General features: G+C 43.4%; 1 protein-coding gene across 3 annotated transcripts in view; it reads left to right on the plus strand.

Annotated features, from left to right (window-relative positions):
• Positions 1–322: 322 nt before the first annotated feature.
• APPL2 (adaptor protein, phosphotyrosine interacting with PH domain and leucine zipper 2) overlaps positions 323–12,541 on the plus strand; it is a 50,517-nt gene continuing 38,298 nt past the window's right edge. For 2 of the 3 annotated variants that reach the window (XM_004743053.3, XM_004743055.3), the window contains exons 1-2: positions 323–573; positions 7,080–7,178. In XM_004743053.3, coding sequence (XP_004743110.1) covers positions 520–573; positions 7,080–7,178 — 153 coding nt within the window. In that variant the 5' untranslated portion in view covers positions 323–519. Of the gene's footprint in view, positions 574–3,095; positions 3,286–7,079; positions 7,179–12,541 lie in introns of those variants that run through there. The other variant, XM_013051551.2, reaches the window with a different exon arrangement.

The raw sequence follows: 12,541 nt of genomic DNA on the forward strand, positions 1-12,541 counted from the left end.
TGGTGTGTAGGCTCTTCCCTCCGTTAAAGCAGTGGCACGGGACCAAGGGGCAAAATCTGTTCTTTCCCATCCCCTTCGATTCTAAAGTCTTCTGGGTAGGCGCCAAATAGATAAAACCTTATCGTTCCCCGTTCGGGGCCTCCACCAGCGTGGAGTACCCAGCTGCCTAACCGCAGACCTCGCACCCTCCCGTGCGCACGGAGCCCGCCGGTCGGCTTAGATGCTCTGTGGATATCCCCGAGGCGAGGGGCGGCGCTGGGCGGCGGAAGCGGGGCCGCCACACTTCCGGTGGCCGGGCTGCGCGAGCTCGCCACACTTCCTGTTGATCCGGTTCCGCGGAGGGCTGGGCTGGGAGGAGGGCCGGCGGGCGGGAGGCTGCGGGGGAGGCGGTCACTGGCCAGCCGTGGGCGCGCTCGGGGCTGCGGCGGGCACAGAGCGTCCGCCTCGTCGCTTCAGCCCGAAGCACCCTCGGCGGCCGCGCCTCCCGCCCTCCGTCCTTCTGCCCGGCCCCGCGCCACCATGCCCGCTGTGGACAAGCTCCTGCTGGAGGAGGCGTTGCAGGACAGCCCCCAGGTACCTCCCGCCGCTCCGGTCCCCCCGCCCGGGGGTCTGGAGGCCGGGGAGGCCCCTCGAGCTCCGGGGTGGAGGCCGGGTGTGCGCAGGGGCCGGGAAGGGGCACCCCTCAGGCGGGGCTGGAGAACCCGAGAAAGCCCCGCGCGGCCAGAGTCTTTGTGTCGTGACCCCTTTTCCAGAGTCAGCTGAAACGGACGCTGCCCGGCCTAAAGTCGGGCTCCGCAGCTTCGCTGAGTTCCTCGGACAAATAGCTTTTCTGTGCCGCAGTTTTGTCATCTGGAACACAGGGATGATCATTGTCCCCGCCTCACAGAGTTGTCAGAATTAAGTAAGGGAACGCCTGTAAAGTTGGTAGCGGCAACGTCTGGTACAGAAGAAGTCTATCTTAGTTATTACTACTGCTGCCGCTGCTGATGCGATGGGTCCTGGCGGGGTTAGGGCCGAGATGGGAGGCAGAGAGCCCAGCTCTCTTTCCCAGCGGTAACCTTCCCATGGTTTCCCAAAATGGTTTTCCCATTTTGTCAAGCGAAAATTACAACACCTGCCCCATTTGTCGCACGGGGGGGACTTCATTAGCGCGCTCGAGATGAAGTTAAGTCCTTGGAGCTCTGCAGATGAAAGCTACTGTGTAAATAGAACAGATGAGTGCAGAGTGACGGGAGCTTATAATTCAGTGCCCTTTTCTTCAAGGAACTTTTTTGCTCCGCATTAGCGTTGCCCGGGCTTCGTATCTACTCTCCGGGTTCTGCATCTTCCTGAGTTTATTTGAATCGGTCTTTTTATCCCACCCGGGTGTCTCAACTCCTCAAAAATTCGAGTAAGATTAACCTGTTTTCCTTCCCTTTCCGTTTCCTATCCTTTTTCTTCTTAGAACATTACACTCTGGGGGATGATCTCTTGATGGACTCTGCATCTTGCCAGTTCAGAATCAGCAGTCAAACGGCAGTGTGCTTGGTTGCCTTGTGTCCATTTCTTTGTGATCTTCCTTAGGTAGGCAAGTTAAGAAACTTGAGCAAGCTGTGACTTTTTTTTTTTTTTAATTGGCATCTGCTGCTCTGATTGACTTTTTAAAGACCCCTTTGAAAGCTCTAGACCTGTGGCATTTTAATGGGACTGAAGCCCATTGGAGGAGTCATTTTGTCCGTCCTCACACATCATGTGAGATATGAAGATAATAATCTAGAATTTCTAAGGATACCGTTTGGGACAGGGATTTCTGTTTGCTTTCTCGTCCGGAAGTGTAAAGCTATATTGCTTTCCTAACCGATCCTGATGATGGCTGAGCCAGGTCAGAGAGGTTGCACTAACCGATTGTCCTATGTTTCCCTCACTGAGAAGTCACATTCTGCATTTCTGACTGTCACATGAGTGAATATGCACCATTTCTGAGTGGTTTACAGGGTTTGCTCAGCTGGGAGGAAGCAGAGGGAGGACTGGCAAACAAGTTGGGAAAACTGGATCCTAATTCTTGTTCTGCCACTGACTTATCATGTGACTGAGGCAAGTCACTTATCCGCACCCTGTCGCTGGTTCAGTTTTCTCATCTGCAGAATGAGGCACATGGAGCAGTTGATCTTTAAGGGGCTTTAGAAGCTTAAAATTATATTGCATGGCTTATAACTTTGAACTTGTATGTGGAAGAGGAGGTCTGGTGGCACTGGCATTCCCATGTAATGTTCCTCTTAATGTAGGGAATTGTTACTGCTCTGGGGACTTAGGTGTCACCCGACCAGGATTCTTCATGAGGTTGGTGCAATGGAAGCTAACTTTCAAGGTCTTTGATAGTCATCAGAATATATTTATTTAGCAGTCTTATATGGAGTGTGTCCCTAAAGCAACCTTATTCTTGCAGAAACCCATGGATTTGGAACTGGAGGAAAGCAAATCTGATTCCTTTCATGTGTAGAGAATAAAAACAATAGCAATCACCTATATCACATGTACATTTTCTGCACCAGACATTATTCTAAATCCTTTGCCTATAATAATTCACTTTATATTTCCAACAGTCGTCTGAAGTAGGTCTCCTATGAAAATTACCAAGGGGCAGAGAAGTCAAATAACTTGCCCAATGGCAATGGCAGAGCCAGGATTGGAACCCAGGCAGGCTAGCCTGTGTTGTTCACGCGCTACCTGGCACCTGGCATTTCTATCATCGGTGATCTACAGTGTTTCACTGAAAGGAAAAGATCCTAAGAAACCATCTATTGTTTGTTTCTTCTGGTTTTTTGAAGAGAAGTTATGAGGGTTGCTGCAGCAACCTGCACATGATTCAGTAAGTGAACACAAACGCTTTTGTAACTGAACTCAGTGACCCAAGAAGAGCTGAATAGCAGTTGACTGCCCTTAGACACATCTATTCATTTTGTCCTTTTTTAGCACTGCACAGTGTATGGAAGACTGGTGTGTGCATACACATACCATTTCTGGTTACACATTTCTGATATGTGAGAGGCAGAATGTTTTGGGGACAAAGTTACTGACTGGTCTCCGTTGCCGGTCGCGGGCCTCCACTCCTTGCCAGGCGCTGCTAGGTGCTGGGAATATTGTGACAAGGTAGGAGGAGTGCCTGCCCTCCACGGGGCACAGTCTGTCCCGGGAGACAGATAAGGAAAGCAGTGCCAGGGCCGTGTGAATGGGCTGTGGTAGGAACACAAACACAGCACTGAGCAGCTGCCGCGCCGACTTCTTCAGGGGCTCAGTGGCTTTTGTGTAAGTAGTCCGCTTTTGAGATAAGGTGAAGACAAAAGCAGTATTGCTGACTGTTTTCTTGATCTCTGTGTGTGTGTGTGTTTCCTTTGCAGTTGGCATAACTGAAGCCCAGAGAAATGAAAGACTTAGTTCTGAGATCATGCAGTGAGTGGTCCGACTGCGAACAGCCCTCCTTGACCAAACTGGGCTTTCTTTACTCAAACAAGGTGCTTCAGAACAACCTGGGGTTAGGTCTTGTGGAGGATAATATGTATATTTTATAATCAGAGTTACTTAAATTGTGCCATTATATGGTCAGATGCTATTCTGGAGAATAAAAAATGTCTAGGACTATTTTAGTAGGGAACACCCCGTTTCTTTAAGATGGAGGGACAATGTGGAGCTGAGGCTGTAGCCCTAGTGTGTTTGGTTTTTCTGGCTAGGCATACTCTTAAAGGTATAGGGTAGTAGGAAAAGGATGGAGCTGACATCCTAATTCTGACATTGTTGCCTTAGGCAAGTTACTCGACCTCTCTGAGCTTGAGTTTCAACATGTGTACAATTAGAATAAAAATAGTTACTTAATGTGATTCTTATGAAGAATGAATAATGTGTATAGTGTCTTCCCATGTCTTTCATGTCATAACAACTCCATAAATGATTGCTGTTACCTACAAGTGATAGGCAGCAGGGTCTTTCGGATTTTTAAGTAGAATCTTTGATGTCTGGTGTACCTTCAGCTGGTCCTTGGTCTCATTCCTTACATTCCAAATATAGAACATTCCTGTTGCTTCAGATATGAATTCAAGCATATATGGAGCTGATAACATAGATATCAAAAACAGTGCCTAAGATAGCTGGGTAGGTTTATTTCAGTCATGATCCTGGCCTACTTAGAAAGACTGGATTTTTCCTGCCCGTGCGCCTGTCGGTGGGTGGTCACGGTAAATATGTCCAGAGTGTGAGCAAATGAAATGCTGCTGATAAAGATTTGGCAGTTAATAGGCAAGAGCGTGACAGGATCACCAAAGGGAAGCCGGCTCCAGGCAGGACTTGGGCTGGGGACCACAGCGCATGCCCACTGATACAGCTCGGCCAGTTGGGTGACAGGTGCAGCCTCCTGCAGGGGAGGAAGCATGGCCGTTGGTGCCCATCAGACCGAGACTGACATCCCAGCCCTGCTGCTTCCCAGCCGTGGGAGCTTGAGCAACTTTCTTGACCTTGATGAGCCTCAGTTTTATTATCTGTAACATAAGGTTAAATATCCATGTACCTACCTCATAAAGTTGTTGGAAGGATTAAATGAAGTAAATATTTAGTGCTCAGCACAGTGTCTCATAGGAGGTACAGAGTAAAAGGGAGGGTTCATTTTCTTTTCTCTTTCTGGAAGACCTTGACATAAGCCTTCTCTTTTCCTCTTCTCATTTTCCATCCTACTTCATTCTTGAGAGTTCTAAAAACAATTAATAGGACTCGACTAAATGGAGATCAGTAGTAGTTAGAAAAATGAGATCTCAATCCAGTTGTATCATTCTTTCCTTCTCATTTTCCTAGACATGTTAGTTATAGCAAAGGAAGATACCAGAATCATAAAAACGTGAGCTCCTCCAGCACTGACACCATGAATACAAAGAGACAAAAGGTCCTTTCCTATTAGATAACATTTATAGATAACTGTACAGATAAGTATTGCTGTGGTGTTAAAGTGAAATCCTACAGAGATTCATTCTCCTTTCCTTTCTGAGTCTCTGAGATGCCCTGTCCATATCTGCTCTCTCTGTTTCTTCAGGAAGCTCTGTTCTCAGAAAAAATGAGATCATACATGTAAAGCCCTTAGTGTCCAGCATATAATAAGGAATCAGAATCCAGTATTTTCATAATTAGTTTCATCTGCTACCACTGTACATCACACACTGGGAGGGGCTTTGTGTGTGTTTGTTATTTCAGTAACCCTGCACAGCAGTGTTAGAGCCTGAATTTGGACCCAGGACTGACCTGGTCCCATGGGGATCCCAGATGCTTTAAGAGGCGCAGCGGGCTCTAAGCTCCTGTAGAACAGAGTCGGGTCTAATCACCTCTGAATCCAGGTTCCCAGCACGTTGTTTTGACAGATACAGGAAGAAGACCGAGATGTGTGCATCTGGGAATGGATACAATCTTTTTTCTCCCCCCAAATAAAAAGTCTGTTTTAAAAAGATAGAACGAAGAGTTTGGAACCAATGTTTTCCACCTACTGGTTGACAACTATGCATCCATTATGAGAGCCAGTGGGCCACAGTCCTGATTTTTGTTTACAAATGGAAGGGAACAGAATAGAACAGAAAAAATTGGAGTGTATACGCATACTAAAGACAAATATTGCTTGGTAACGTGTTTCAAACCATTGTTTTTAATTTTAGAAGGTTTGAAGAACTCTGCTCTGGCACACGAATGACATACTGTATGAGCTCTGGTATTTTGCTGTGATTGAGAGCTCTTGAAAACCTGTCTTAGGTTTTCCATATTCATTGCATCTGGTCCCTCTGTTGATAAGGATTGATAGTGAAGAGAGGACCCTGGTCTCACAGAAGGTATTTTTTAGCCTTGAAGGCCTCAGCGAAGCCAGGACAAGTGTGTCCTGCTGCAAAATACACTGGAGTTTGAGAGACAAAATCCAGGGGAGACGGAATGATCCAAACCCCCAGGTGATTGAGGGTGCTTTGAAGTCCATCCCTGCTCTCTGACCTGAGGTTAGAAAAAGAAAGAAGGATTTGAAATGCGTATGCAGAGAGATAATGAGCCTTAATAGATTGTTCTCTGTAAAGTGCTTTGATATTATCTTATTAAAAGCATTTCTATAATTTACTATCCATTCTATGCCTAATGGGTTATTTTTAGAGACTCCATTATCACTGACATAATATTTTAATTTCCCACTGTGCTGAACACATTAAGTAAAGTCCCTTGAGTAGATATGGTCACTTACGTGACGCCTCGATACTTACTTAGACACCATCTCCCATGTAAATATTTCTTCAGTGTTCCATGTGTCCAGCTTTGTGCACAAGAGCAACAGGAAACACCTTCCCTCTAATGACCTTGCTCGGCTGCTCTGGGGCACTGAGTAGTTAGCCTTCCTGAAGGGACGGAGCTAGCATTCTTGTTAAGTTGCAATTTCAGTTTTGTGCCCAGATCCACTGCTGGTGGACCCAGGGTATACAAAATTTCCTGGCCACGAGTTTAAAATTAGCTGAATAAAAAGATGACGAAAGATGTGGAAATTGACTGTAGTATCTTAAGAGGAAAGAGTGACACATTCCTGCAAGATGTCCAAGTTTGCAGAAAACCAGACTGGCGGTTAGCTGTTGGGGTGATGCACTGCTGGGCGTCCACACCCCAGGTAAACAGACAGATCTGGCATCTTGTTCAGTTTATGGGCCAGAAGGAGAGGCTGCCTTTTCTTAAACTTTTTTTTTTTTTTTTTTTTTTTTTTTTCCCAATTAGATGGACTCTCCTGGTGTTTAGGTAGGGGCTAAATTGAGACAGATAATAGCCCTCAAGTCTTACTCTAAAAATTGGCTTTCCTTCTCTGGCCCCAGCATTCAAATTGTATTCAGTTTGCCCCTGCATTGTAGTCTGAAGGATGAGGAATGTAGTTCTAAATTAAAGCTCCAGAAATCAACCCTCCCTAGTATTATCAGTAAAAGAATAAAGCCGGAGAATAGGCATCTCCTTTCCCCATTTTAGAGAGGAGTGTGCGCGCACGTGTGTGTGTTTCTACCTCCTCTGTAACTTTTCCACTTAGGAATAAATGGACTTCTCTTCTTTCCTCGTAGACTCGCTCTTTACTGAGTGTGTTTGAAGAAGATGCTGGCACCCTCACGGATTATACCAACCAGCTTCTCCAGGCGATGCAGCGCGTCTATGGAGCCCAGGTAGCCGGCCCTGCCCTCTCCCGGGGAGGAGGGGAGTGGGAGCCCCCTGCCCTCACCTTGAACTTGTCTCAAGGGACAGAGGAATTGGGGTCAGAACAATGCCACTGAAAATTTGTAAGTAAAATCAGAATCAATTCCCTCACTTCCTTTCACCTTAAAAAACTGAGGACAATCTGTTTTCTCTGCTAAAGAAAATGGGTCATTTTCCTGTAGCTAGTAAAACCAGTAGAGAAAGACCACGTCACTGGTTTTAATTCTTAAAAAAATTCAGCCCCAGAACAGAACATTTGTGAATGAGCAAGGGTCAGTATCCTGAGACATGCTCTTTGTCTTTCTCGTAAATGGGAATCTTAGATGTCAGTGCGGGAGGGTAGAGAGGGTTTTCCACATGCTTCCTCTGAGAGGGCTTGAGTCACACTTCTGAAACTATCGGGTGGCTTCTTTGTTTTGAGGAACAAATATCCCCGACTTGCAAAAGAATGGAAAATAAATTGCTGAGTAGCAAAAGTGATTTTTTTTTTTTTGATGATTGAGAAGTGCCTGTGTATGTTAATATTCTAAGGGAATAAGTTACTTAAAATTCATTATGTTGCACATCAAAATATTATGGTGGCTGATGCTTTTGATTATTGATTCCTTGCTGACTTAAATCTGTGTGTGTCAATGTTTCTTTCATTGATGATCTCTAAGGAAATATCACATTCAGTATATAATATACACTAATAATTATGTGTGTCATTTCTCATATAACTCTTAATATTCATATGTGATCATTTATTGTTATCATTGTTTTATTAGTCATTTATTCATATCGTCTATGGGACAAAGACTTAGTCCTTTCCATTAGAGTGCTTATGTTTGGGTGGGGAAACAGAGAAAACATTTATCTAGGAGTGTTAGTACCGCTAAGAGAAGAGGTTGCCTAACCCAGAGAAATTGTGCTCAGCACTCAAAGGGAGGAGGATTTTGACAGTCGAGATCCAACTGAATATTGCATAGCTTCTGGACATGATTTCAGGGCTTTTACGTGGATTTTTTTCATTTAAATTTCCCAGAAACTCTGTGAGGTGGGTATTGGTGGCACCATGCACATTTTATGGGTTAGGAGACTTAAGGATTCCAATGACAAGTGACTTGTCCAAGTCCACCCCATTACTATATGTCAGAGCAAGTCAGCTGGAACCGGAAGTCCAAACTCTCAGCTACTAAACCTGGAGTAGCTTGAACTAGGAAAGTGGCAGTAAAATGGAAAGAAGTGGATGAATTTCAGAGATGTTCAGGAGGCAGATTGTGACTGATTGGACCTGAAAGGGTCAGATGTGTGAAAGATGAGTCCGGAATGATGTCCAGGTCTTTGAGTTGAATGACGGGTGGAGAGTCAGGAGCACATAGGAAGAGATGGAGGGTGTGTGTGTGTGTGTGTGTGTGTGTGTGTGTGTGGTGGCAGGGATGCCAATCATAATTCTTTCTTGAAAGGCTGATTGCGAGGTGTCCACGGGACATCAAAGTGGAGAAAGAGCTTGTTAAAGGTTCAGATCTGAAATTCAGGCTGGAGATACAGATTTGAAATCTCAATCTCTCATGTATTATACAAGTGGAACTTCACTGGGACTGGTGTTAAAACCCAAACAAATGTGCTCATGTGTGATACTGTTTTGGTAAGACATTCAGAAACTGGGGACATATTATGTTGATTTTTTAAAACCCTATTTATATTGTATTTTTTATATTCCCTACATATTCAAAATTTAAGAAAATAAAACTTTTTTTCACTGGACTTGGACCAGAACTTACTTGCTATTCAGTGATTTGAATATTGTCATTAAATGATTTGTCTCCCGTTTAATGTTTAGGAGACCCAAGACTAAAAGGACAGTGTCTCTGTCACTCTCAAAAGTTTCTGTTCTGCCTCTCCATGTCTGTCAGAATCATTTGCTTGGAGATGTCCAGATGCCTTCTTACGCGTTTTTTTTTCTTTTGAGCCAGAAAACTACATTTTGCCAAAATTAAGTGGGTCGTGCATTCCAAGAGTCTGTAAACCGGCTTTTTAAATTCACACCACATGATCATCACATGGGTTCTCTACTGGCCAGAAACTCTTCCTCCTGCCTCGGCATTTCCTGCAGCAGAGGCTGGCGGGAAGGGCTGCTTAGGCTGCCAGACTCAGCCACAGATTCGAGCAGGGGCCAGCGGCATCCAGATCAGCTGGGTCAGGGTCAGTTGGTCTTCAGGTTTATGTGAAGGCTTAGGTGTCTTCTTTTGTTTCTTTGTAATTTAAAAAAAAAAACAAAACAAAACTTCTTTGACTCCTCTTTGATGAATTTGTTTATATACATATATTTATGGGTGTGTGTATACATATGTATAGTAATACTTCACCAGTGTTTTCACTCAACTTTTTCCCTCTAAGTTATTTCTTGGTTTATTTAACATTATTCCTTGAATATTTTGCACCTAGACCTGTTGAATTAAATTAGTAGGGTTTTATAATCTCATTTTTAAAAACACAGGCACTTAGCAAGATGTTTTTGCATTAATGTATTTTAAAAATCAGGTATATACTGCTGGTAAGTGATAAATGATTCACTTTGAATCAGACCACGTGGTAAATTTCTGTTTTCTGATAGGGCAAAAGCCATTGAACCTCAGTTTATGAAAGAGGAAGAGTGAGGAAAACTTGAGGAAAGTTCTGTGAGCAGTTTTGCTGATTGTAGCTGATTTGGGGAAAATTTTAAAATTTTATTTCACGTATATGCTAGAACGAAGCTACCGTCCATGAGCTGTTTTTCACATTTTATGGCAGTCCCAGAAGTCACATCTGGTCTTTTGACTGTCACATGTGCCTTTGCAGGCCATGGGAACTGAGTACCTTGTTAGGGGTCACTTGAATGAAGGAGACAATACACATTTCTCATGGACTAACAGCAGAGATGGGTTACATAAAAAGATCTGCTGTTTTGAGGATGATTGGCTAGATAAGGTTAAAATCTCCTTAGTGTCTGAATAGACGCATCTTTTTCTATATTCAGTTAAATCTCAGATTTTGCATTTCATAGATTTTACAGAATTGCATAAATAATCAAAACATCTGCCATAATTTTGTTTCTTTCTTGGAGAGGTTAAAAAATTTTTAATATTTAAAGAATGGATTTTTTAGGATCTTACAATGAAATTTACTTAGTAATCTCCTTGTGAGTATTGTGGTGAGAAAACAGGGACCAGTGAAATGTCCCCAGCAATTTTAGCGAAACCCAGCAATTTTTGGAATCTGTCTCCTCCAACAGATAATGAACTTCTGTAGTCAGTGCCTTCAGTCTGGATAGAATTTTTTTCTTTTTTTTTTTTTTCTTTAAGTAAATTTTGGATGGATTCTTTTGAGGTGAGAACCATTGTTAAGCCACTTTCATTTTCCTTCAGCAAAGCAGACTTACTCACCCATAGTTCTATCTCTACAACTGTTCTTCAATCTTCTGGAATACAGAACTACACATCCTAAAAACTAAAAGCCCAAACTGGAGGTGGGAATAGTATCTTTTTAAGTTGTAGGAGGTGATAGGAGTAAAATATTTTGAAGAGAAGATACACAGAAATTTGGTATTATAAGAAAAAATTTTTCTTCTTAAGAAATGTTGATATACAGTTGACACTTGAACAACATGACTTTGAACAGCACAGGTCCATTTATACGTGGACTTTTTTATAAATACGGCACTGTAAATGTATTTTCTCTTAAGATTTTCTTTCTTTTTTTTCTTCTTTTTTGTAAAGATTTAGAGAGAGTGTGCATTGCGCACAAGTTTGGGGAGGGACAAGATTCCAAGCAGACTCCCCACTGAACCCAGAGCCCAAAGGGGCTTAATCACATGACCCTGAGATCGTGACCTGAACCAAAACCAAGAGTGGGATGCTGAGCCAGCAGAGCCACCCAGAGGCCCCCTCTTAAGATTTTCATAATAACATTTTCTGTTCTTTGGCTTACTTTATTGTAAGAATAAAGTATATGATACATATAATATACAGAATTTGTGTTGACTGTTGATGTTATTAGTAAGGCTTCTGTTTAACAGTATGCTATTAAGTTCGGGGGCAGTTCAAAGTTATGTACATATTTTTGGCTGCACAAGGCAGGGCTTGCCGCCTAACCCCTGCATTGTTTAGGGGGCCCCTGTATAGAGATCTCAAGCTACACAAGCTAATGCACCTATTGGGAAACAAAATGGGAGGAGGGGCTTCCAGGAGTGGGAGCTTATAATAGGGCCGGGGGAGGATTTGGAAAACAGATAGGGTCAGAACTACTTACTGTAATAACAGAAATAATAGTCTCCATTTACTGGGTACAGAAACATACCACACACTAAGCTTGGCATCTCCTTTGTAGAATCTCCTTTAGCTCTCACAAGAAAGGAGAGGTACTACCATAGCACATGTTTGCAGATCAGTAAACTAAGACTCAGGTGGTATATTTTGCCTAATATCATAGTGACAGAACTAGAATTTGCACTCAGGTCTTTGACTCCAAGACCTTCACTCTCACCCTGAACCCAGTACGCTCTACTCTTTTGACATACTGTCCTCCAGAAGTGGCAGCAGAGGCTGAGGAAGTAGGAGCTCTCCAAGGTTGTTCTTGTCCCTCTAGAACAATCCCCACTATTAGACAGCCAAACAGCTGTGTAGCACAACGGTTCCGCCTTTAACTGTGGGCTCACTTTCCGACGTTCCCGTTACCCACAACCAACTGTGGTCTAGAAGCAAGTGCTCCTCCTTCCGCTGTATCCGCAGAAGGTTAGTAGTAGCCTAGAGCTGTGCTGTTCCCCTCACTTCATCACACCACGGGGGCATCTTATGGTCTCACATCATCACAAGAAGAGGGGTGCGTACAGCACAATGAGATATTTGAGACAGAGACCACATTCACGTAGCTTTTATTATAGTTACAGTTGGCCCTTGAACAATGGAGGGGTTGGGGCGCTGACCCCCGCACAGCTGAAAATCCTCATACAACTTTTAACTCCCCGCAAAGCTTAGCTAGTAATGGCCTACTGTTGACCAGAAGCCTTCCAATAACATAGAGTTGATTGACACATATTTGGGGTGTTGTAAATACCATATTCTGTACTTCTTACCATAAAGTAAGCTGGAGAAAAGAAGTTATTAAGAAAATCACAAGGAGGAATACATTTTCAGCTCTGTATGTATTTACTGAAAAAACTTGGCATGTAAGTTGACCTTCAAACCCATGTTGTTCAAGGGTCAACTGTATTGTAATTTTTCCATTTGGTTATTGTGAATCTCTCACTGTGCCTAATTTATAAATTAAATTTTATCATAGGTATGTATGTGTAGGAAAAAACAGTATATGTAGA

This window comes from Mustela putorius, unplaced genomic scaffold (assembly GCF_011764305.1).
Source record: "Mustela putorius furo isolate JIRA1106 unplaced genomic scaffold, ASM1176430v1.1 tig00000788_pilon_pilon_pilon, whole genome shotgun sequence".
Taxonomy (NCBI): domain Eukaryota; kingdom Metazoa; phylum Chordata; class Mammalia; order Carnivora; family Mustelidae; genus Mustela; species Mustela putorius.